This window comes from Puntigrus tetrazona, chromosome 7 (assembly GCF_018831695.1).
Source record: "Puntigrus tetrazona isolate hp1 chromosome 7, ASM1883169v1, whole genome shotgun sequence".
Classification (NCBI taxonomy): domain Eukaryota; kingdom Metazoa; phylum Chordata; class Actinopteri; order Cypriniformes; family Cyprinidae; genus Puntigrus; species Puntigrus tetrazona.
Window position 1 is genome coordinate 22,825,218 of NC_056705.1, and position 25,138 is coordinate 22,850,355.

Sequence of the window (25,138 nt, forward strand, 5' to 3'; positions counted from 1 at the left end):
ATGATAATAACAGTAAAATCCATCGTTTCCTGCTTGGTGTTCCAAAATTAAAAGAATAAGTTACAGTTGTTTTGTTTATTTAATATATATATAAATGCAATATCATTAATATCACAGGGACTTGATTTTTTATTGACTTGGCTGGTTGATCATACAACGTGCTTTTGGCTCCATCTGCTGAACATTAGAGGTTAGTGGTAAATTTTATAGTAGTAAATGAACAAGCTGAGTAACTAGCACTTGATGTATGAAGTGTGTTAAATATAATATACATAACGTTATACAGAATTTAGAAAAAAAAAAAAAAAAAAGAATCGCGATACCGATTAAATCTATTGCGTTTAAACTCATGCGCCGTCCATCTCCCCTCCAGTGGGTGGCGCTGTGACATCATCACGCCGAGAAAGGAACGTTACGCCTGACGTCATGACGCTTCTTTGATTTTGAGCGGGGAAACACTGAGACGGACGGAGCGAGTTCCTCTGAGGATCTTCTGTGTGTAAACAACCTGACAGGTTTGCGCCGATGGAAAAAAAAATATTTGTAATGTGCTGTTTATATGGGCTGATATAGTTTAGAAAATAATGCGTTTTTCTGAGTATGCAAAACAAAAGCCTTCCGTGTCGAAACTGTATGTTATATAGCTGTTATATCGGAACGGAGTAACATAGACGCTTCAACAGGACGGGCCCATATACTGATTATTATTATTAATATTATTGATGAGGTACTGTACTGTGAAGGGCCCATCACTTTGGTTGCGTGACCAGGGAAAAAACACAATTAGGTGCTGCGCCCCTGCTGTGAACGAACAATACTATATAAATAAAACAACTCGCCGAAGTACGTAATAATCCAAGCCGTTTCCCTCAACGGCTGATCGTAATTGTGTTTCTGTTTCTCTTCTGTCTGGTAGGACTACGCGAAATGTCGAAACGAAAACAGTTTCTGGAATCTGTCCAACACGAGCACGTCCAGGACTTTCTGAACTTCATCGGATTACACGTGAGTGATGTTTACAGCTCCTCCTGTCAGTGTCACTCAAGACATTTTCATGACAAAACCAAGTGAATGTTCACGTGTAGTGCTATTCAGACCTTTGAAATAACGTTACATACAACTGTACTTGCAAGAGTGATCATATAAACGAAAGGCCATTTAAGATTACTTTAGAGTATACTTTCATTACTGTTACTTAACATACTTAGGTGCACAACTTGTTGATATGCTTTAAATGAGCATTTTTTTAATAGTTGTCTGATACTAAAACACGCTGTTTTTATTATTTGTAAGTTATTAAATATTGCATGAGAAAATGCAAAATAATACAAATGTGTAATTACAAATATATAATTAACTACATGATGTAAAGTTTCAATAAAAACTGTATTAATCTTTAATTTACCATAAATCTTTGTAAGTACATTACTTTTACAAACAGTAAAAATAATAATATACAATAAAATAAACAATTATAAAAACAATAAAATGACAATTGAAAATAACATGCAGTTAAGTGTCCAGAAACATTACAGTCAGTTTGAGAATAAGTAAGATCTTTTTAAGTATTCACAAGGCAGTGTACATATTATAATATACTTCATTTTAAGTTTAAATTTGATACGTTTTCACTGTTCAAACAACTAAGTAGAACAAAAGACAAACACGATGCTGTTGATTCTTAGATATGTTAAGTTTACATTCAGAATCAAGAAGCAAAGCCTACGCCAGTCAGTCATGGGAACTACCAGTGAAATCAAGAATACAGAGCGAGCTTAAACATCAGTCTGTATTAATCAGAAGGTCATCCCGTTTACTGCTGTTTGTGCTACAGAAGGATGGAGCTGATCCGTTTGACCTGGCGGAGGTGTTGCCGGAGCTGCAGAGGAGTCAGAGGCAGGAACTGTGGGAAAGACAGCTGAAGTTGCTGCGGCACAGCCTCAGCGCTCACCCTCCAGAGCGCTGGATCACTGGAGCTGAGGAGGACGCGGGGGACATGGAGGTGGAGATTTCCGAGGAACAGGTAAGGCTGCTAATGGTAGAAAGTAACTGAAAACCAAGAGCTTTTTTAGAGAATGTGTCAAAATGTCACATAGTTTGTTCTTGTTTCCTTTTCAGAAACAGACAATGGCCGTAATAGAGGGAGTTACGATTGTTTCTACAGTCTCTGTAGACATTTTACAGGAAAATGACAACTATGCTTCTCTTTTCGAATGTGCCCAGATGCTTAATTGTAAGTACTTATAAATCTTTAATTATTAGAAAATATTGTCAAAGTATTTACCTTTAAATGTTTTTTTTTAATCTGAGTTTAAACTATTTGTTGATGCTTAGCAATTTTATCAACTATTTATAAATACAACCAATCTGCTATATAGCCTATTATTTGCACATGCTTTTTAGTTCAAGATGACTCAGTTCGGTGTTTGTGCTCTCTCTGGGAGACTCATGCACACAGAACCGCATCTGAAACATTGTGCAACTACAGAATGTAGTTTTGTGGTGAGCCTTGTTGTGCATAAATGGCCAAATACATACAAAATTATGTCAAAATGAGGAGTATTCATGTAAACACAGTCTATTAAAAAAATTATTTGTGCCAGTGACATTTATTAGTTTTGTTTTAGATGTAAATGATGTTTGTAGTTTAAATATATGTCTAAAAAATACCCAACTCCTCCCTAAAATTACAAAATTCCCCCAATAAGAGTCACCTAAATGGGGTATTTCCCACCAATTTCCAAACAAAATTCAGGCCCTGTATATATGTATAGATTTGTAAGATTTATAATATATGTCCACTTTTACTACCATAAACTAGTTTTTAAGATTTAAAAAAAATGTTTTTGAAAAGTCTCTTATGCTTTCCAAAGTTACATTTATTTGGTCAAAAATACAGTAAAATGCAATAACTGAAATAATATTTAGAAATTAAAATAACTTTTATTGTTTTATATTTTAATTCTAGTTTATACTTTAAGTCTAGTGTCACATAATTTTCGAAAATCATTCTGCTAAATAACTGCTCAAGAATATATTTATATTATATTAAAAAGTAATTTATTATTATTTTAAATGTGATAGGTTACATTTAAATGGTTGCAGGTGTGATCTTACATGGTCTCGTCTTTGTCATTTCACATAACCTTTTTCGCACTTCAAAAAGCTTTCTTAAAGTGCCTCTATTACGCCATTTTTAACCCTCCTAATATTGTCTCCTACAGTAGGTTTACATGAAGGCGAGGTGAAAAAACTTTTCTCAACATATGCATTTAATATCACCTCATTTTCTAGCGATTCTCAAACAATTAGTTCGAAGCAGTCCTAAGATTCAGTATAGCCTATACTGCTCTGATTGGTCAGATGGCCCAGTCTTTTGTGATTGGTCTACCTTGTATATACCTTGTCAGGCTGTTCTCAGCCGGCCAACATAGAACATTTGGTGAGAGTTACTCAACTGTGTTACGCTGTGACGTGTAGTGGTCACGGAAAGAGGATCAGAATTACTAATGATTTGTTTAGGCTGTACAGAGTCGATTCTTTATGTTGGGAGATAACAAACTTTATTTATCATTCACTTTCAGATTTGCAATTTTGCAGTTTGTTTATATTCACATTCAGCTACATTACACACTGCATGAAAGCCAATATTGGAAATGGCGTAATAGGGGCAATTTAATTAGACTTATGCAAATATATTTCCTCCGTTGTTATCTTTCCCTCCAGGTATAGAGAGTGCTTTGCCACTCTCACACACTCCTCTCCAGAAGGCTGTTCATTGGCTGTTTGAATGCTGGTGGAGACTGGATCTGAAAGGGAAGGAGGAGCTTGGTTGGACTGCTTTCCTTGTCTGTTTGGAGAATACTGTTACACTTGAGAAACCGGTACTAGAACCACTTTATATCATTATAAAATATAAACAGGAAGATCATTTAATATTCTGTATTGTGCAAGAGAAATGTTTATGCCTTTTGGGTATGCTCCCAGGTCAGTGAGCTCAGAAGGCTCTGTACCCTGCGAGAGGTGCTTCTCAGTGTGGACTTTGCATCTGAGAGAGGTCAACAGGTCATTGATCCTCTCCTCCAATGTTTCTTCAGACCCTCTCATATTAAGCAAGAAGAGGTCTGTGGGCTCATACATTCGAGACATTATTTTCTTCTGTCATTGATCATTTTTATATAACTCTGTTTATTGCTCATTTTTCAGGGGAAGCGGTTCCTTGCCTTCCTTTTTTCTTGGAACGACAACTTCATTCGGATGATTCATGAAACTATTAAAAATCAGCTGCAGTTTTTCCCAAAGTATTTCAAACCCTTATGATCCTTCTTTTATAATGCTTAAAGGTGCATGTGTTAACTTTGTTTATGTTAAGGGACAATATGAGGGTGAAACACACAACTTGTAGTAATGTGAATCGGAAAACCTGCTACACTCAATACATGTGTAGCGGCCACAACAGTGCTTAATGCTATGCGTAAATTCTGCACGTGCTTTAAATGCTTCCATTGCTACTTGAATAGTAGAGTTATTAGGTTATCACTCAAACAGAATCACAAAGCTTGTATTTATTAAAACAAGCCAAGCAAGATAGTCCTGTAGTAACCTTAACATATTAATCAATCAAAGTACACTGCGCATTTGTTTTGTTTGATCTGGTATTTCCTTTTTCTGTCGTACCTACAGAACTCTGTCTGTTCATGTGGCTGAGATTTACTTCAGAGCATGGAAGAAGGCATCAGGCTCTTTAATGGAAGAGATTGAATCCACCTGCATCCAGGACTTTATGCAGCATGCTCTGTTGCTGCACAGAAACTCACCTGTACACAGCAAAGTCAGACAGGTTAGAGATTGTATTTCATCTTTATTGCAATGAAGGGGATGGTTAAATGTGAAACTGTTAACTTGCTCTAGCACCGCAAGTTTAGGGCCGGTAAGGTGTTTTAATGTTTTTAAAGGAAGCCATTTATGCTTACCAAGGCTACAGCAGTAGTGTGAAATATTAATAAGAAAATAAATAATAAAAAGGCTTCCTACTTATAGGTAAAATTTGAGAAAAGGAACAGTGAAATCAGTGAAATTGGCATTTTTTTTAACTTAATTTAGAGTTGTCCCTGTCTCTGCATACAGATCCTTACTTATTTCCACAAGCAGAAGTTTCGTGAAGGCGTCGATGAGATGCTGCACAGACTCTACAAGCCAATTCTGTGGAAAGCATTAAAGGTAGATCATAAATCTGTTCACAGAGTGTTGTTGTTTTATTGTGCTTATACATTAAACATTGTACAAACCTAAAGTTAATGCTTTAGTGAAATATATCACCTAGACATTTCTTTGACATGCTTATAATCACAGGCCACCAATGCTGAGGTTCGTGCCAATGCCACACTTCTCTTCACTGAGGCTTTTCCTATCCATGACCCTAGCATGAGCAGTGAGATGGTGGACCAGGCTGTCCAGAAGCAACTCGATTTACTGTTTGTATGTCATCAGCTGATTCCATATTGCATGGTCATGCATTATCGATATTGATAATTACACAATATATAAATCAGAGGAATTTTAGTAATGTGTGTGCATTTTTTGTAATGTAAAGTAATTCTGCTGTTGAAGTAATATTTAAAACAAAGTTGAAATAATGCAGGCTATTTGCTTTTGCAAAAACATATGCCATTGATTAAAAACATTGTGTTTTCATTACAAGTTAGTTTCCCTGTGGATAAAATGATTGGTATTTTTACTTTGGAAACTGACTGTTCCATTCAGTAGCAGTCATCAAAAAGAAGTGGCTTTAATGACCCTTTCTGTCTCTATAGGCTCTCCTTGATGACCCACAGCCCCTTGTGCGTTCTTCTGCAGTGCTGGGTGTATGTTCTGTCCTGGCTCGTTGCTGGGAGGTCATCCCTTCCATGGTCATCACTGACCTGCTAGAGAAGCTCATCCTGCAGCTGGCTAATGACACAAGCTCTCCAGATGTCCGCTGTTCCGTCTTCATGGTAAAAACCCAACCTTCTATCAGTCACTTGAGAAAAGTGCAAAGTGATCAGAGAGCGATGGGAGGAATTGTTTAGCATCTTTCCAGTTTTGCAGTGGAATGCAATTTTAAAGCAATTTACAGCTTGGGAAAGGACACTGTCTTCTGCTGAGTGATTTTAGCTTGATTTAGTTAAGAGCTTCAAACTATAAAAGTATTTTTACAGGAAATGCAGTGTATTTATTATTTTTATCATCATTTGTCTTGTTTAAGCCTGTTTGTTTGCTTTGCAGTGCATGTCTATAATTTTGGATAACAGTTTAAGTCATCCGCTCTTGGAAAAACTGCTTCCTGCTCTGAAGAGTAGCCTCCATGATAGCTCTGAAAAGGTGCGTGTTGCCTTTGTGGGCATGCTCCTCAAGATCAAGGCTGTACGGGCAGCCAAGGTAAGAAGAAAAATAAACTCTGAGCCCTTCTAAGCTATAACTTATAATATAAGTAATCCATTGTCCATTTGTATAACACTGTATAAATCTCCTAATTTAATGTAAAATAACAGATTGACATTATTTGACGCTTTATTTGTCTTTTAAATTGAAATGTTGTCACAAAAATGAAAAAGGGTTAATACAAAGTATTGGTGTATTTATTTTTTGCCTATTTTTTTCCCACTTTGGCATGCTGCAGTTTTGGAAAGTTTGTTCCATGGAGCACCTGCTGGCTCGATTGGAAATGGACTCTCCTCCCATTTCCAAGCGAATCGTCCATCTCCTGTTCAACTCATTCTTTCCAGTCAACCAACTGGAGACTGTCTGGTGCGAGCGATGTGTCACCCTGATTCAGACAAACCCTGGGGCGGCTCGAAAGTTTTACCAACACGCTTATCTGTACACAGCTCCTGCTAATATAGGTTAGATTGTTTTGCCCCAGTAAGCTTTCTTAAATATGAATTCTGTTTTGTATTGTTTGTTGCGTTATGAGGGTTTAGTTTTGACATTTGGAAGTATAGTATGTGTCATTTTCAGAAATGTCAACATAAACTCATAATGCTTTCTCTTTGTAGTCAAGCTGCTGCTGGTGATCCGAAAGTGCCTCAATGTGTGCATTCAAAATGCAGGAGATGATGAATTTGCATCTAGCAATAAAGAAAACAGCACGGTGAGACTTGATATACGCCACTGTTGAAAAGTTTAGGGTCAATATGATTTTTTGTGTATGATTTTAAAAGATGTCTCTTATATTAACCAAGGCTGAATTCATTTAATACAGTCAAAGCAGTAGTATTGTGAAATATTACACATTTTATTTTTTCTGTTTTTTTTAATAATGTGATTTATGTAAGGAATTTCTTTGATGGCAAAGCTTTCAGCTTTCAGTTTTCATTACTTTGGTCTTCAGTGTCACAGTGATCATAGGCATATGTTGAGTTGGTGTTAAAGAAAAAGAAGTTAAAAAAGGAAAATATAATAATGTTTATTATGTTTGTCACTGTCACTAGATTTTGGAGGATGTTCTCTCAGTGCAGGACACTGCCTCCATGGCCAGCCTACTGGAGATTCTTGTAATTCTGTGGAAAAGTATTCAGAAATCTCTTATGTCTAACCAAGAGGCCTTTGTGTACATCACATCAAAGTTTGCATCAGTTCTGCCCCAGTATCTTAAAACCTTTCAGGTAAGAGGCACATTCACACAGAGAACCAGAGTGATTTTAAAAAGCAAAGCTGAACACTGTAACCACACCCATAAAGCTGATGCAATATGGTTGCAACATGACGCAGTTTTGTGCATATGTGTGTGCGCAGGAGGAACGGTGTAAAGCCCCTCTCATTCTTCTAGCCTCTCTACTTCCTGCCTCCTCTGTTCCAGCTCTGAGGTTAGTAGGACTCCCACCCTCAACTACCCCTCAGTGCAGCTCACATTAAATGCCCCATTTTAAGTCAGTAGTGCAGCTAAAAATGAAAGAAACAGAAAACAAACCTTGACATGAGGCAAACCTGAATTGTCTATTCCTGCAAAATCATCTTTCCTGCTGAGTGTCTAACGCAGTCCACATGGTGTCTCAGCATCTCCCCAGAACAGCAGGTTGGCTCAAAAACGAAATGCCAATTCTGATTCCTATTTGATCCAAAGGCGTCCTTTAATGCGTGTGGGATTGAGTGTGTTTTGAAGGCTTTAGAGCGATCTGTAGGGCTGTCTGGGTGTACTGCATGACTGTGTGTTCCTCTCTGCAGGAGTAAAGTGATGTCTCACTTGAGGAGTTTGAAAGCAGGCACCGCTGTGACAGCATACAGTCAGTCAGTGGAGTGTCTGTGTAGCTGGGGGCAGATCAGCCATATTGTGGAGCTGATAGAGAACTGGCTTGTGGAGGCTGTACCCGTGAGAGCGGTAAATGTCCTGTAGAGTGTCCATGTGGGGGTAATTAGGTGTTTAAGGTGTTTTCATATCCTCTATGATAACTCTCTTGTCAGCAAGGTGATGAAGATACATCTGGTAAAGTGCATTTTGATGGGCTGGAAGAGTCAAAACCAGATCTTGGCCTAGACTATCTGGACTATGTACTCCTGCACCCTAAAACCCGAGACTGTCTGATCACGCTGCCACTGGATCAGATCAGAACACTCCATGGGGCCCTCGACAAATGGAAGGTACAGAGATTTGATCATTTCTATTAACGAGACCTGGTGCAAATACACTCTTTACATGATATTACAAGGTCAATATGCAACACTCTTTACATGATATTACAAGGTCAATATGCAATTACAGGTCTTGCTGTAAAGATACTGCTGTATTTAGCTATTCAGCAAAATGACATAATGTTTTTATTATTATATTAGTCAAAGCTCTAGACTTTAGTATCGTACATCGACAATAGTCCGAGATATATCGCCGCTGTGGCTGATGCCATTATAAACAATCACACACGAATTTGTGAGTTTATAAATGCAATGGCCAGTCAAAGGCATTGAGATAACATGTATTGCTGAAACAATGAGTTTGCAGTTGATGACTGAATTCTGCTCTCGAGAAATCTCTAACAGATGTGATGTGATATATACACACACAAGATTCATAACTTCACTGATTCAAACGGGGTGTATAAAGTGCATAAACTCATGCTAGACTGAACTCCTTGATGCCGTTTTTTGGTAATGTAAATACAAATGCAGTATTATTAAAAATCTTTTATGACATGACATCCATATGTTACTTTACCTAATTCCATGACTATGTAGTTTAGATGATTTTGGAAATCTAAGCAATCTCACAGGCTGAGAATATAACTATGGAGCATATTGCACTTGTATAGAATTGTTTTGTACAAGGGAGGTTGCATTTACTGAGGTCTTCAGATATTACATAATAGTTTTTCTGCCTCTATGATCTAGAAAATAAGTATGTTTTCTAGTTGAAAAGTTTTGAGGTCTTTTTATGCTTAGTTCTGAACTTATGTACCATCAAAATGTACCATTATTTTGGAGTTCTTGTCATTTCTCTTTCGTGTATGTGCGCAGTCGCTGTTGTTTTCCTCTTTGAGTGGAGCAGAGGTCAGTGTGGCAGTCATTGAGACAGCGCTGAGAGCTTTTATAATCCATGGCCGACTCTGTATCCATCTTCAACATAAAGTGAGTGTACTGAAGTAACCCCTCTGCATTCACTCTTTGAGTCCTTCACACTCCAAACAAAGCCTACATCCGTTGAACACACTCCCACAGGCGATGTTAAGATGTGAAGAAAGGTTTGTCTGTCAGTATTTTAGCTGTACGTTCTCAAGCACTGAGGTGACATGACACAACTCATTTCAACAGTTAAAGTAGGTCTCAGAATCTAAAGCTCATCAAAGAGTATTGATATCTTTTGGCTGTCCTATGCTGAACTGTGAAAATGGTTTTTATTGGACATGACTTGGATTTTGTTAACTGCAGATCAAACAGTGGTTCATTGAATGGCCTGTAAGCTCACTTTTAGACTGTACAAATAAAAGTTATAATCAGCAGCACTTTCTGATCCTACAGTACCCAGAGGAGCGAGAGTTCCTCAGATCCCTGGAGCATTCTGTTTCCTGGGTAGAGAAAGCAGTCCTTCCTTTCCTGGCCAACTCTAGCAGTGAGCAACAATTCTCCTTAAGCAAGAAGACCGTAGATGTGAGTTGCATGATCAGTGTGAAAGTATTTATTTATTTCTGTTGTTAATGTGTCAGTTTGAATTGTCATAATATTTAACAATATTGCTTTTTTTGTATTATTTGATCAAATAATTGAAGCCTTGAGGAGCATAAGAAACTTCAGACACATAAAAAAAAAAATCTTACCATTAAACATGTATATGGCAATTATTTAAAGTCTTCATATATAATATTATGTCTTAAATCGTGTTTTCCTTGTTGAAAATGATAAACAACACATGAGGCCTAATCCTAAAACTAATCCATTGCTTCATAACGAGCTCTGCAGACACACACGATTTTGCATTTTGTATATAATATGATTCTCTTTTCTTTGTATGATTGTCAGAGCTGTTTCACAGTGTGCAAGGATGTGCTGAGGGTTTCTGTGGGAGACAGTGATTTCAGAGAGCACTTACTGCAGCATGTAGCCTCTGTTCTGCAGACAGGTGAATAAGTCTTAAGTATTTATGCTAAACTAGGTCCTAGCAATTGTATTATAAACTGGCAGATTATAGGTTTAGTCATTATATAATAATGTTTGAACACCTTTTTACAAAACTTTACAAGAGAGTTCAAACCCTAGAAGGCTCATTCACCGTGAGTTCCCTTGAGATTTTTCTTATGGGTTTTTCAATTAATTAGTAAAATAAGGTCTGAGGTGAAAATAAGTGGATGTTTTGTTGTATAGTGTATGCTGCACACTCTCCCCACCCAAAAGATTCCTGTGTAGTTACCTATTATAAACATATGTTGTCAAAAACAGCATGATGCTTGTGTAACACTTGGGCATGTGTTCATTTAGAGAAAGGATACATGTGCATCCCTTCTGTGCTCGCACTGCTTACTGAGGTGGCACAGGACTGCCTTTCCCATAAGCCTGAAGAAAGTCTGGAAGATCAACTATCCCTCACTATCCGCATTTTGACCAACATATTCCAGAAAGTTGTGGAGATCATAGCGCATAGACTGCGTAAAGACAAGGAAGAGGGGAAGAAGGTGAGGTTTTATGACTTTCCTCAAATACATTTTCCATTTCTTGATGTTTCTGAATGTTTGATCATGAGTGTGTGCACATGTACATAATTAAACTCAGTTTAGTCTTCCTAAATTTTGACTGACATTTTAAACTTTTTTTTTTATGTATTTTTAGTTGTGTTGCTTTTCTGAAGAAGCTCTCTATGACTTCTTGCTGGTGACTAAGTTTACAACCGAGAAGTCAGAGTTCATCACAGGAGTCTTCTCATCCCTCTGCGCAGCAGTTATTATTGATATCAGCCGCACCTTGCAGAAGGTAAAGTGGCTAATTTTTTAGTTTTAAGTTTATTGTGCTGTATGTTGTCGTTTCCCTTTTGTCTTTTTAATTGAAAGACTTGTTGAGCTCAAAGCATTTCTTTTAACTCGGATGTGCTCTTTAAATTAGTTAAATAAAAACATTACTGATTAAATTATTTAAATAAGAAATATAGTCGTATTTTGATGTTTCTTGATGCAGATCTCTCATGTGGAAGAGGTGTTGACTCCAGAGACAGCAAATGACCTTCCACCTCTCTCAAGCACCATACTCAAAGTAACGCTCAGATCACCTGCTGTTACCAGGTAACATTAAACACCAGCTAAAACTAAAAAGCCTGTGTTTACACTTAAATGGAACAATTCTAATCATATTCTGGTATGTTCTAGATTTTTTCTATCTGAAATTAGCTCCTCCATAGAGTCAGAGGCCATCGATAATATCACACAGTGGGCTGCAGTTGCACACATTCTGACCATCATCAAACAATGTGAGTTTTGTTACTAAATTTTTAGTTGTTGTTAAAGCCGTTCACAATAGAGATAACGATAGCTAAATTAGCATCTGCGCCAACAGAGCATAAAATCGTTTACTGTGTATGCACTCTGCAAATATGTCATCTGCCACTTGAATGTTTCTCTGTCAGTCATCAACTGGAAAAAACTGAAGAAGATTCCTCTTTTATAGTTTTAAATTTGGCGTGGCCTTCCGTATTCTCACAAAATTATAATGATTATTGAAACTTCATTTAAAGTTATAGCTATCACCGTTGGGGTGAATGGGCCTTTATTTAGTTGCATCACCTGAATGCTTGATTTTACGAATTTGTGAACTCATTCTCAAAGCTTCATTTCACAGAGCTTAACAAGTCCATAGGAGTGATATGAAGAGAAAAAATTAGACTGAGATTTGTTTTTCTTTTATAAAAATCGTCCGAATACATGATTGTTTTTACCCCTCTGCTTTGTTCATTACAGCTGATGCATTTATTGTGGAGTTGAAGGAAATTGCTTTGTCTGTGCGCAGACAAATACAGAACTATTACAACATCACTGCAGAAAACTCTGACAAAATACAGAGGTAAAAGATTTAGATGCCCCCGTGAAAGCATTATATCTGAGTCCTATATACAATAATAGCTGTACAGTGGTTAATGTTGTTTTTCTCTCTCTAAATCTTAGCACCATCTATGAATCCACTGTCAGGATGCTGAATGATATCCTAAATCAATGCCAACAACCAAACAGTTAAATGGGCAAGCTAATAGTTTTGAGCTTCTGCATGCTCCCAGAAGATCCTTTATTTCTTATTTTGTTCTCTCAGCTGTATACTGTCTTTTTTGTCTCTTTATACAAGAACATTCATTTTATAAACGAAACCTTCATAAACTATTCCTTTTCTTTTGTAAACCGTGTTTCCTTTGCTTATAACTGTAGGTTAAAATCTTATCAATCTTTGCAATTGTTTTTTTTCTCTCCATTTTATGACATTTCAGTGAATCTGGTTTACCTTAAGACAGTACTTATATTTAATGTGCGTTTGATGAAATGCGTCCCTCCTCTTTACCTTTTCTGCTTTATACTTGATGTGTTGTTGTACTTTGACTTTTCCATATTAAACCATAGAAATGTACAGACACGTAATTGCTAAATGTACTTTGAGATATGAATATATGATATGAATATTTTTTCACGGTGTCAAAGTCTAAAATCATGGCGTGAAATAAAGAAAAGGCACATGAGATTCGGACTGGTTTTGAAGAAAGCTGTGTTGGTTAAGCTTGAGCCTAATTGTTTGGGTGATTTGTGACTTTACTACTACCATATTTCTCGTTTTCTGTTTTAGAGGTCTGCTTATCTTCACATAACCCTAGCAACACTTTCCCATTACTGCCCAATGAAATCTCTGACCTGACTAATCAATCTTGTCATAACTTAGTGAAGTGTACCCATAACCGTTTGGTCTATACTATCGGTCTACGGTGGAAATTCCACTTCCCCTGTTTTCTAGGGTACGAATGGAGATTGTTCGAAGCGCTAACTTTTAGTATAACTTCTACTTTGTTCACCACACGTAAGATGTGATTTATTATTCAAGTGCGTTGTTTGTCAAGTACATCAAACCAGCGGTTCGGAGGGGGGGGGGACTTTTGAGCATAGATACCCTTCAACCGTGTCTGTCAGAAGAGAAGAGAGTGTGGTCCATCGCTGCAAACGAAATACAGCTGACCGTACAGAAGCCCTAAAACACACTTTAAGGGACAACAACAATAAGCACAAAAACTAATTATGTATTCAAAATACACATAGAGCGAGGGGGTGGGATAAACATTTATGTAAATACGGTCTTGATTGCTTTCTTATGCTTATCTTATTATGTTTCTTATTATGTGTATTTTAAAAAAGATTGGCTTTACTGTACTTATGGATCAGAATTATAATTCAAATGATTTCAAAGATCAATTCAAATAAATTCAAATTTATGACGTAATACCGTTTTATTTCATTTGAGGGGATGTTCGTGAACCCAAATAAAACGTGTTCTAAGCCCAAAGAGAAACTAGGAACTAAACTCAATGTTATCCAGCATCAAATCTTTCCAAAGTGTTAAAACACACGTGGAGAGAGCGCACGTCGCTCGTGACGTCACGGGCCGAGGCGGGGCGCTGACCGTGGTGCTGAACGCGCCTCGCGCCTCTCAGAGTTGAGTACAGGACACTGGGTACCAGAGCTTCACTCACCTCACTATCCTCCATCTCGGTCGCCTCTGACCTACTTCCTCTCTAATCACATCACCCCTGAAACGCGAGAGCCGCTATGCCGAATTAACGAGAGCTGTTTGGGCTCGACGGGAGGATGGCTTGTGCGCGCGCGCTGCTCCTCGCCTTGCTGTCTGTCCACACGCTCGCCGTTGCATCCGCGGACAGGAGACTCGGTAAGTTAGTTCAAAACGACGCCCCAGCAAGTGTGTGATGTTTGTCGCTCTTACCTGTCGAGATAAGCCAACTTGTGTGTGTGTACGTGTGTTTTCCTCGAGTGTAACAATGAGGTTAATCACAACAGCGGGTTGGCGCGCAGAGCTGTTTGTTTTTTATGCAAATTAGCGATTCGTTTATGAATGTGTGCACATAAAGTCCTTCACCCATAAGTTGTGAGGTTTTGCAGCCCATTACTGATTTGATTTTGGGTCACATGTCAACATCCTTGTTGCTCCTGGAGCAATTTCCCCATCAACCAATCAGATTTCAGGGATAATGGCTTTGGATGTAACGGGATCATACACTATCAATTTATCATTTACTTAATGCACTCTTCAAAAATTAAGTACATAATACTATTGAAAGGTACCAAAATGCACCTATTACTGGGTGCATGTTTCTTTTTAAGCGTGTATTCACACCTGTCTCATCTGTCAACGTTGTATTTGGTCCAGACCAAAGCAAGTGTACCACTGGACCTAAGTCACTGTGCCAGTGATGAGCTGAAGGTACAGTTTTTGCACATTTCTGCCAGTGTTTTAGAGTAGATACTGATAGCTGGAGCTGTGGTAGGCTTGCTGTTCCAGGACCATCAAAATCTGCTCTTCCGGTAACATATTCTGGTCCTCAATAGAAAAAAAATATCTGCGTTTTAGGACAGTTACCTCGGAGCCTTGTTTCCTTGAGCATGCAGAACGCATAGGGTCGCTAGACAAATGGGAGATAGTTCTAGTGCTCCTCACTGACAGTGGATTACATAATCGCGTTACGGTTCGTTAAAGCATCTTGGCAGGCTTCATCTTTCAAAGGCACAGGCCGAGAGCGAGAGCCAGCCTCAGCTGGGAAGGACCCGGCTCGAGCTGTAAACGCGCTTCATGAACCGGTGCATTCACACATGGATAGCGAGGGAGCTTTGATCATTGAGGACATGAATGGCCGCAAACTTTATTAAAGACCGGAGCCTTCAAAGACTTGGGCTGGTTTCTCTGTGACATTTCCAACACATGCCATGTGCATCAATATCTTGTTCTGGGTCAGAGCTGTGGTGCGCTCACAAGAATTTGAGTTTGATTCTGACTTTCCCAGTCTCTCTTTCTCACCAGCAGTCTTATTATGGACTTATTCACTTGTGAGCATTTGAAATATTCTGTCAGGGCCGATTTATATTGCATTCCTTACTCTGAGGGTTGAATTCATTGTTTTCAATCTAAAAGCCAATCACACTAGGCTTGTGATGCTGTTTTCTGAAGTGTTTTCTAGAATGCACAATGTGTTGCTAAATGATTTGCAAACACTCAGCTGGGTTTGCTCAGCATCATTGTTGTTAAGTAACCTGTGGTTGGAGAACAGTGCATCTTGGGAAGGGTGTTTAGAAGCAGGCAATCTCTGTGGCTGCCGTATGAGGTTGGAGAAGGCTGGGATGAGCGAGTTCTGTGAAGCCCTGTTGAATAGGGCAGTTAAACATCTCCAAACTATCTGTTGGAGGCTTATGAATGACTGCATTCAGACTGATTCTAGATCTCCAACTTTCTCCATCTTTTTTTTTTTAACATTTTTTTGATCATTCTATATAAGTTTATTTGGTTACACCATAACGCCTGATGAAGTCTGCATTTCATTCATTATAATGCATGCATCATTGCATAATGTTATATAAAAGACAGAAAATCACTATAAAATTTAAAACACAAATAAAAATAAAAGTCATATTAAAAAAGAGCAAAAAGAACTATAATCTTTTAAATCGTAAGTGGATATTGGTTTGGAGCATTATCGTCCTCGTCCATTATCATCAGATTGTCATCCTCTTAAATTTCATAACATACTGTTATAATTATTTCCAGCAGCATGGACACAATGCGCAATGCTGGATTTTTGGACAGGAATTAGAGATTCCAGAGGCAGAAATGGAGTGAGTCAGACTTGTCCTGTGAGAGATGCAAATGGTCAGAGGTTCTGAATTTTTTATTCTTAGGGTTTTGTTATAGTGATGGTTGAATTCACAATCTATATGTATGTTCATGTACGCACACAGAAGCATATTGTTGTTTTTAATAAGTCCCTTTGTGTATTATGTTTACGTCATCTAATGAACACGATATAGGATATGGTAATTTCCCTGCATCCTCTTCAGCAGCTCCATGAACTTCCTGTGAGGAGATGGGGAGCGTGGGAGATGCTGCTCATCTCAAATATACAGGAAGCAGCAGACATTCAAACTGAACAGATTATTTATGGCTCACTTAGAATCTCTGATGCTTCCTGTACATTTGAGGTGAACAATATCACCCACGCCTGACACACCTAGATCAAGATGACAGAAGAGCTGGGGTTTTCAGATACGAATGACTGACGGTATTATATATTCCCGTTCAGTTACGTTCATGGTAGCGTGTTTGATGGCTTTGTCCCTCCTTTTCTTTAAAAGTAGATCAAACCTGGGTTATTGTGAGTCACTTAAATCGGAAGTGAATGCTGCCGGTTTGTAAACATTTCAATACTCACCATTTCATTAGTGTAGGAACAAAACAAAAACAGTATGCCTGTTAACATGATAAAAAAATGGTAAATTTTTTTTTGTAATTTTAACATTCAGACTAAAAACTGTTGCTATATAGTGTGAAATCTGATATACATCATTTTGTGATTTATACAATAAAATACTGTTAAATGTACAGATTTTGGAAGCAAAACTAACAAGTCATCCTACAATAATATAAAAAAAATGTAAATTAACAACATCAGAATTCCCTTTGATGCTTCACAATGGATGTTTTTTTTTATTAAACATTTTTTTCTGCTAGTTAATAGTGAGAATTGTTCCATGTACAAAAGTGTCTCCAGAATATTCCTAATGTTTGGATAATACACCATGCTTGAAGCTATATGTATGCTACTATAAGTCCAAGAGAATAACTTTTAAACACACATAGAAAAAATGACAAAGTTTGAGATAGACATGACATATGGTCATTTATCTCAGTCAGTTTGTATTAAAAAATTCATTATCTACCTCTGTCTCAATATCTCATCCAAGCCTTTCATTGAGGTCTGTTTAAGAGAGAGATTATTTCTGTGAGCCTTGTGAGGTTCAGCTTCTCAGTGCCTTTAATAAAGCTGCTGTCAGGCAGGTTAGAAAAAAAAAGAGATGGTATGATCAAATGTGGACAGCCAGGCTGAATTTTACAGAAAGGGTTTCATCAGGATTATCTAATAGAGAGGCCATGGCCTTTTACATAAAAATGCATTTTAATTGATGTCTAAATGATAGTTCGAGATCAGTTGAGATCAGCAAATAAATAACAATAACCATAAAAATACATTTCCCAATTAACTGCATTTTAATAATATGTAGAATCAAATTAGTACAAATTAAAGTATTGGCACAATTGAAAAGCAGGTGTAAATCTTCCTAATTTGACTGTAAGTATTATTGCCACTTAAAGAGATAATTCACACAATATTGGAAATGATGTCATTGTTTTCTCACCCTCATATTCCTCCAAATCTGTATGACAAATCTGAATGCAAAATATATTCAGTTAAAAAAAATAGTATTTCAAAATAAGAAAGAAAGTCATACAAGTTGAAAACAGCATGAGTGTGAGCGTATCAGCAATATCATTAGGTATGTCTATTTTGTTGGCTGTTTCTCAATGAATCTGTCATGAGAGCCTCATGAAGCGCTGAGTGTCACTGCTAATCGTTTCAGTGTGAAATCTGATAGTTTCTGAAGCACTGCCTGAGCTGAATGTTTCTGTCATCTCTGTCCTGTTTTTGCTAGATGAGCTTTTGTGTCTGCGTGTGGTCTTGTCATCTGTCTTTGTTGGAGTGTGAGATGGAGAGAGAGTCCTCCTTTCTGCTTATGTGTGCAGACACAAGCTGTTATCTGTGAGTATATCCCAGCATCCTTTTAGCACCCTGCAGTGTCTGGCATTTTGGCACACACAGGTAATGCAGACTGCAATTATAACACACTAAGTAGTATGTGTTTGTGTGTGTGAGTGTGAGTGTGTGTATACGTATCTCATATATCATCTGTGACATAATTATCCATTTTACTGATTGTCAGTGACTAATAAGTGACTTTTTAAATCTTGGCAAATTACTCAAATCTCATCCATCATGTTATGGCGTCACCCCACCTGCTGTTATTTCAAGCATGTGTTCTGTGTAACCAGACACTTTCAGTCCTTACATCTTAGTTGGGGTAGATGGCATAGGCTATTTAATCTTTTTGTGATTAGAAATGATGTGAGGTTTGTGTGTGTGTGTGTGTGTGTGTGAGGTCACAGGAACTGATTAAACAAATACATAGCTTAGTGGTGTATCACATATACAACTAACAAACATTGTAAACAAATTTATTAACGGTACTTCTTACAGCTTAATTTTCATTTGCAAAAACTAAATATGCCACCTGCCGTGTCTAAGGTCTATTAAGTCAATTTAGCCTAGACTAGCATTTCTTACCTATAAAACTGCAACCATAAGTGAAGTGTAACACCAGGGTAAGGCTAAAAGCAGTCAAATTTAATATATAGTTTAACATTATAAACCAATCTTTTTAGCAAAGGACCTAATGTAGGCTAATACAATATTTTTATTACAATTTAAAAATATATATATATATATAAATGGATGATCATAATGTTTCATTTTCATGTTTTATTCAAACAACAATTTTTTTCTATCTATCCTATCTATCTATCTATCTATCTATCTATCTATCTATCTATCTATCTATCTATCTATCTATCTATCACAAGAACTATGGTTATAATCATTATTGTTGTCTACACTGTCAAATTAATCTCATACTTACATTAGTCTATATGTATATCTGCAGTTTGTTGTTTATGATGAGAGAATTCATGAGGATCAGAAATTCAGTCAGCTAGCGCTCACCCTCACTCAACATAACTCATCTGAACACCTCTGATTGGCCATTACATTCCTAACTGCAACAGAATCGCATGTGATTGGTTAAAATGTGCAGCACAGTATATTTATATTTATTTTTTTACAGGAACGAAAATGAGACAGTGAGGGACAGAAGTACAGTGTGTTCAATAGATTTTACTGTTAAGTAACGTACAGTTTGTTCATCTGATGAAATATCTTTCTGGAGAAAAAAAAAACCTTAGAGATTACTAATCTGTTCCTCACATTCTTGTTGCCTAAGGTTTATTAATCCCAATATTGGGGATTCCTCCAATGTCTACTATGGTTAAAAATGAGTTCACACAACCTCTTATGAAGATAAGTAGCCCAGTGCAGATTTTCACATTTGCAAGGGCTTTAAGAAAAGGTCAAATCATAATTGATAGCAATGGCTAGTGTTTACAGTCAGGAAACACATCCATATGTTCAGTTTAATGCAGAAACTCCCTGTGGACAGCAGGTGAACAGACTGTGGTGTATTTTCAGTCTCCTTGTATTGCTAGACTTCTACCGTGCTTGCTTAAACAAAACTGTGCAATGATGTGAATAAGTATTATGTAAATTCTTGAATTATTTCCCTAATGACCTAGATGTGGACGTGTTTTTCACAATCCTTTCTTAGCAGATCTTGTATTCCCTATTGACCTACATACAACTGCAAGCAATGCAGCAGATGCATTTTCACACATTAGGCTATGAGATTTGTTGTATTCAGTCCAAAACATTTCCTGAGCTATATAGTTTCTTTTGCAGTTCAACTCAACATACATATATTTGTAGAAGGAAAGCAATGAAAACCACTAGCACAAAATGTTGTCTCATGCATCACAGCCCAATGACCAGGTAGACAACAATTTCTCAAACTTAAGCCTGGCAGTGCATTTTATTTCCTTTGAGTCGTTATGCACATGTTCTTAATACCAAGAGCGCTTAGAGATCATTTTCTACACAATGGCTAAGTACTGGATTTTTTCCCTCCTTAGCGACTTCTGAAAGAGTCCTGTACTTAATAAAAACACTGGTTATTAATTTGCCATGCAGACCACTGCTATTCTGGCCACGAATACATTTTTAAGTAGGGAAAATCTTGAATAATATTTTGGGCTCAGTGCAAGTCGACAACACTTGTGTTATAATGTGATAAACAAGCAAACAAAATGAATGAACTTGTATTGAACCCAGCGTAGACCTGTCAAGATATTTGCAATGGATTGATTCCTTTCCTACAATCCGGTGCTGATACACTCTCACCTCTATCTGACAGTTAGTTTTGGTATTCGGGCAGAGCGAGTGGTCTCACATGTCCTTAATGATCAGCACTCATGTCTGAGCATGTGAATTGACTTGGCTAATTGGAATAGTAGTTCTCTCTCACACTTTCCCCTCGCTGAGCGTCTGTTTCATCTCTCTCTTGGCTTTTGACGGTCTGTCATGTGAGTCCACTGGCATTTTGTCTCCCTAGAGAAATAGCTCTGACTTACTCCAAAATAAGAAGAAATCTCTCCCTCCCTGTCTGTTGTCTTCTATTAGCCATTTTCTTTTCTCTTTCTCTCCTTCTCTCTCTCTTGTGAATATATCTAAATCATTCAGCAGGACCGAGGGAAAGGTCACACTGTCTATTCCTGACTCCCATAGTCCCACCATGTCTCTCACATCTTTAATTCATACTGATAGGTTGATGCCTGGAGCCCCCTAGTGGGTAATTGCTTTCAGCTGGACCTACCTGACAGGGTCTTTCCTTCACCTGACATGTGGATCAAAAACATTTATAGATTTATTTATAAAGCCTTGACTGAATGCAGGAATGCATGAATTGTTTAAAAGTGGTGACATTTCAGGATAAGTCTAAAGTTTTTCAGGTTTCACAACCATCCAGAAAAAAGGCAATGCTCTGTGTAAATTCCCACTAACAGTTATTTAATCAGATTAAGCTCCCATAGAGAATTATGCTTATTACGTTTTTGTGCTGAAATTACGAAGGAAATATCAATCTGCCATTGTTTTTATATACTTTTGTTTTGTTATAGCTTTGTTTGCATTTGGGTCTCAATGAAATGTGTTTTCGTGTAAACCATATATTTAGGAAACCTTGTGACTAGTGGTGGATGAAATGCATAAATAATCTGCTTAAAGATTTAAAGATACCCTGATGAACTATTACTCCATTTTAAATGTAATTATTTCTTATAAGTACATAACTCTGGTTGCACTTTAAGGTTCTTGCTACAATTATACATTTAAATACTGAGTACTTACTATATGGTTGGGATCAGGGTTTGGCTTAGGGTTACTTGCATGTAATTATGCATAATTTCAAGTTATTATAATAAGTAAGTACATGTAACACCTAACAAGGGCATCTTAAAATAAAGCGTTGCCAGAACTGCATACTTTTGTATGTTCTTCGGTATCAAAAAGTATAACTGCTGATTTATTTAGACTATTGTTCTTTGCAGTTTGAAATGATATTTTTTTTAAATTATAGCCCACTCCTCTAAGAAGATTGAGAGCTCTCTTTGTTATTATCGGATTGCTTTTTAAATATGCATGATTTGCAAATATGTGTAACAGTTGTCACTGTACAACAAAATAAAAAAACCCCAAACAAATATAATGTCACAACACAATTAAATTAAATGCGACCTATGTTCCAACCAATACGCCAAAATACAACCCTTCAGAGCGTACACAAGCCCGAACCCATAGAACCCCCCCCGTCCCAAACATGGGATGAAAAATGGATTGAGAGTGAGGAGTTGGGGTTGAGGAGGGATGCAAGAGAACTGTGGTAGTACAGGAGTAAGTTGGTGGTGGCTATTTATACACACGTGATGAGCTAGTTATGATGATTAGCTCAACGAGCTACACCTGTGCCTAATTGACAGATTATCTGATCGTGCTCCTCCCGAGCCTCGTTAATAAAACATCATTTTGTACTCTTTTATTTGCGCCATAATTCAGGTTTCGTGTGGCTCAGTTGGTAGCACATCGCTTTATATGATGATATGTAATAATGTGATCAGGCAATCATGATGGTAAATGATAATGACAGTCATACTTCTTTTCATGAAGACAGACACAACACGACACTGTCATTAATATTACGTCCACTAAAGGACTTTAAAATATAAATATAGGTCGTAAGAAGGTTATAAGTATTTGCACGCGCTGCTGGGCGGTCCAGTGTTGACAGGGTCACAGTTTACATTTGTGGGTAATATTACAAATATTACAACTTTTTTGGGTTACTTTTATACTGTACTGAATGCTTCTAAAGTGAACATAGATCCTTATGCTAATGTGTATAATATTTGGAACTTACCTGGCAACTGGACTTTTACATAGCAGAAATACACACAACAACATCCAAAGCATGTGTGTCTCTTCTGAGATTGCATGTTCCACGTGTCTCATGTTTATATCAATATTTTTTGCTACTACACAAAGGCAAACACACGTGAAGCTCATGGTGATTTCAGCGTCATGCTTTATCAACTGTATTATCACAGAGACAAAACATATCTAAACAGTCTCATTATTGTTCAGTTAGAACGCAATTATACATATCTTTGCTTTTGGGTGGAATCCTCGCATCTCCAAAACCATTATTTTTCAGGAAATAACAAAAAGATTTTTTTGAGTTATCAAAGAGTGCATTGTTAAAGTTGATATTATATCTTGTTATCATATAATGTTGTATACCAACATTAACACAATTTTTCCCCAAAAATCATGTTGTATTGGAGATACAAGATTTACGACTTGAGAGTAGGGAGATATGAGATTACACTGTCATTGACAAGAATGGTACGGACACAGACACTGTTGCCAGCATTGCTCATCAAAGTCTGCGGTTGAGTTCAGCCTTTTGACAAGAGACAAGGCTTTAGGAGCTAATCAAAGCTGATTGTGGTTACATATATCTTCCTAAACTCTATTTTAAATGTTGAGGTATGAGTGATGCAACGAAAATCGATAAACTAGGTTGTCTAATAGGCGGAAATTAATCTGCACGCAAACAAAGTCTGCGTTGTATTGAGCCTTTTGACAAGAGAAAAGGCTTCCGCAGTTAACCAAAGGTAACGATTGTTGTTACATCTTTCAATCTATTCTAAAGGTTCAAGAGCTGTAAGTGAAGCAATACAAAAAACAATGAGCTGATTAGGCTGTCTAATAGGCAGAAATGAGCCGAATCTGCTTGCAAACTCATGTTTGTGAATCACGGCTTCCTTCAACACCAAGCATTACAGCTATTGATTTTTAACAAAACAGGCCTACTCAAATGTATCTAACCTAACTATTAGAGGACGTGTTGCTCGATGAGGATTCGTTGCGACTCTCAATCTTGAGGATACATATGCTGCAAAACTCCCACAGCGTGAAGAAGAGGTGGAGATACGAGACTTCTCAGACAGTTGAAAAGTCAATTGGAGTTAAGAGATTTGCTCTCAAGCTATTTTCAATTTTAAATTGGTTGCTTTTATCATGGTATACCTTATTATCACAATATTGAAATTTAGTCGCAAAAAAGTGCTGTCATGATATAACAGGTTGAATAGCTTTTTTTCTTATAACAAAAAATATATAAACATTTAAATACAATAAAGCAATTCTCAGAATTAAAAGAATAATAGGTATCACTTTACAGTAATCATTAGTTAGCCTTAGTTAATACATTAACGTTATCAATGAACAAAAGCTACATTTGCTACAAAACCTTTGTTTATGTTAGTCAATGTTAGCCCAATTTCCTATTAAAAATATTTGAATTACCTGAGATTAATGAATGTTCTCATGTGCTTCATCTGTGCTTGTTTACATCAGAGCACACACGGGCCTTCGATGCAGCTTACAGCGGAGTTGTGCATCATTTTTAGTAAATACTTATTTTTTGTATTTTGAAGTGCCCACTATAACAATAACAGTATCACATTACTGGCACATGTCTACTGCCAACACTGCCCCCTAATGGTTGGGAGCATTTACAATGCGTCATGGTTTAATTTTGTTGTGTTGTGCACTATCGAGCCACCATAGTTTAGGTTTTTAAAATTGTGCTGCAGTCGTCATCAGTGATGGATCCTGGTTGAGGGTGGCAGGGCTTTCTCCCTTAAACTGCTCCTACACATACACTCAACATCTTAAAAAAGAAAAATATAAATTGGGTAGTTTTGTGAGGAACAAATTTAAACCATAAGTCTCTGCAAGAACTCCTGCCACTTGTTCCTTCAGTAACCCATAATAACCCATAAAGACTTTGACGCATAATATTCATCTATGGAGTAGGATATTTGTAGCACCTTCAGGTTTCTGAGAAACCCCCAATGATGTTGAGTACTTTATTATTGTGCACCATCACCATTAATCCTTTCAAGTCAAGATTGTTGGATAGGTGACCCTTGCTATGTCTCTGACAATGCTGATATAACAGCAGTTTCAGTGGGTAAACCATAGTGGTAATAAACATTATTAGATTATGTCCTCTTTTTACACTGAGAGGGAGGGCCAAATTGAACATAATGTATGTGGGTGTGAGAAGATTACCTATATGTGAAGTGTTTTCACAACAGGAACATCGCCTTTTAGATAGGCTTGATGTATTACAAATGCAAACCTTTTATTAAGAAAAGTCTTTAAGAAACAATAAACAAAATCTGTTATGTTTTGATCAGCATAGATATAATATCATGCTCATCATCATACTCATCTTTTTTTTTTTCTGGCTATTTTCCCCTTTCCAAGAAAACAAGTATGGTTGGTTTATTAAAAGTGTTATTGAAAGTTTTT

At 37.2% G+C, this 25,138-nt stretch overlaps 2 protein-coding genes across 4 annotated transcripts in view; both read left to right on the plus strand.

Moving 5' to 3' along the window:
• The first annotated feature begins 448 nt into the window (after positions 1–448).
• ncapg2 (non-SMC condensin II complex, subunit G2) lies at positions 449–13,171 on the plus strand. Of its 3 annotated transcripts, none has more exons than XM_043243272.1 (27): positions 449–515; positions 917–1,005; positions 1,835–2,023; positions 2,119–2,233; positions 3,727–3,884; positions 3,988–4,122; positions 4,207–4,301; positions 4,684–4,840; positions 5,128–5,220; positions 5,353–5,478; positions 5,814–5,993; positions 6,265–6,417; positions 6,659–6,881; positions 7,035–7,129; positions 7,470–7,643; positions 7,774–7,844; positions 8,203–8,356; positions 8,440–8,616; positions 9,487–9,597; positions 9,988–10,116; positions 10,486–10,585; positions 10,942–11,135; positions 11,290–11,430; positions 11,632–11,735; positions 11,820–11,920; positions 12,408–12,510; positions 12,612–13,171. In XM_043243272.1, the coding sequence occupies exons 2-27, from the start codon at positions 928–930 to the stop codon at positions 12,679–12,681; spliced, it is 3,426 nt and encodes a 1,141-aa protein (XP_043099207.1). In that variant the 5' UTR covers positions 449–515; positions 917–927; the 3' UTR covers positions 12,682–13,171. The 3 variants fall into 3 exon arrangements, with proteins under 3 accessions (XP_043099207.1, XP_043099209.1, XP_043099208.1); XM_043243274.1 differs by having other exon boundaries at positions 472–495; XM_043243273.1 differs by lacking the exon at positions 449–515 and adding an exon at positions 528–787.
• Positions 13,172–14,082: 911 nt separating this feature from the next.
• ptprn2 (protein tyrosine phosphatase receptor type N2) overlaps positions 14,083–25,138 on the plus strand; it is a 139,293-nt gene continuing 128,237 nt past the window's right edge. Inside the window, exon 1 of the mRNA XM_043245497.1 lies at positions 14,083–14,364. Coding sequence (XP_043101432.1) covers positions 14,286–14,364 — 79 coding nt within the window. The 5' untranslated portion in view covers positions 14,083–14,285. The remainder of the gene's footprint in view (positions 14,365–25,138) is intronic.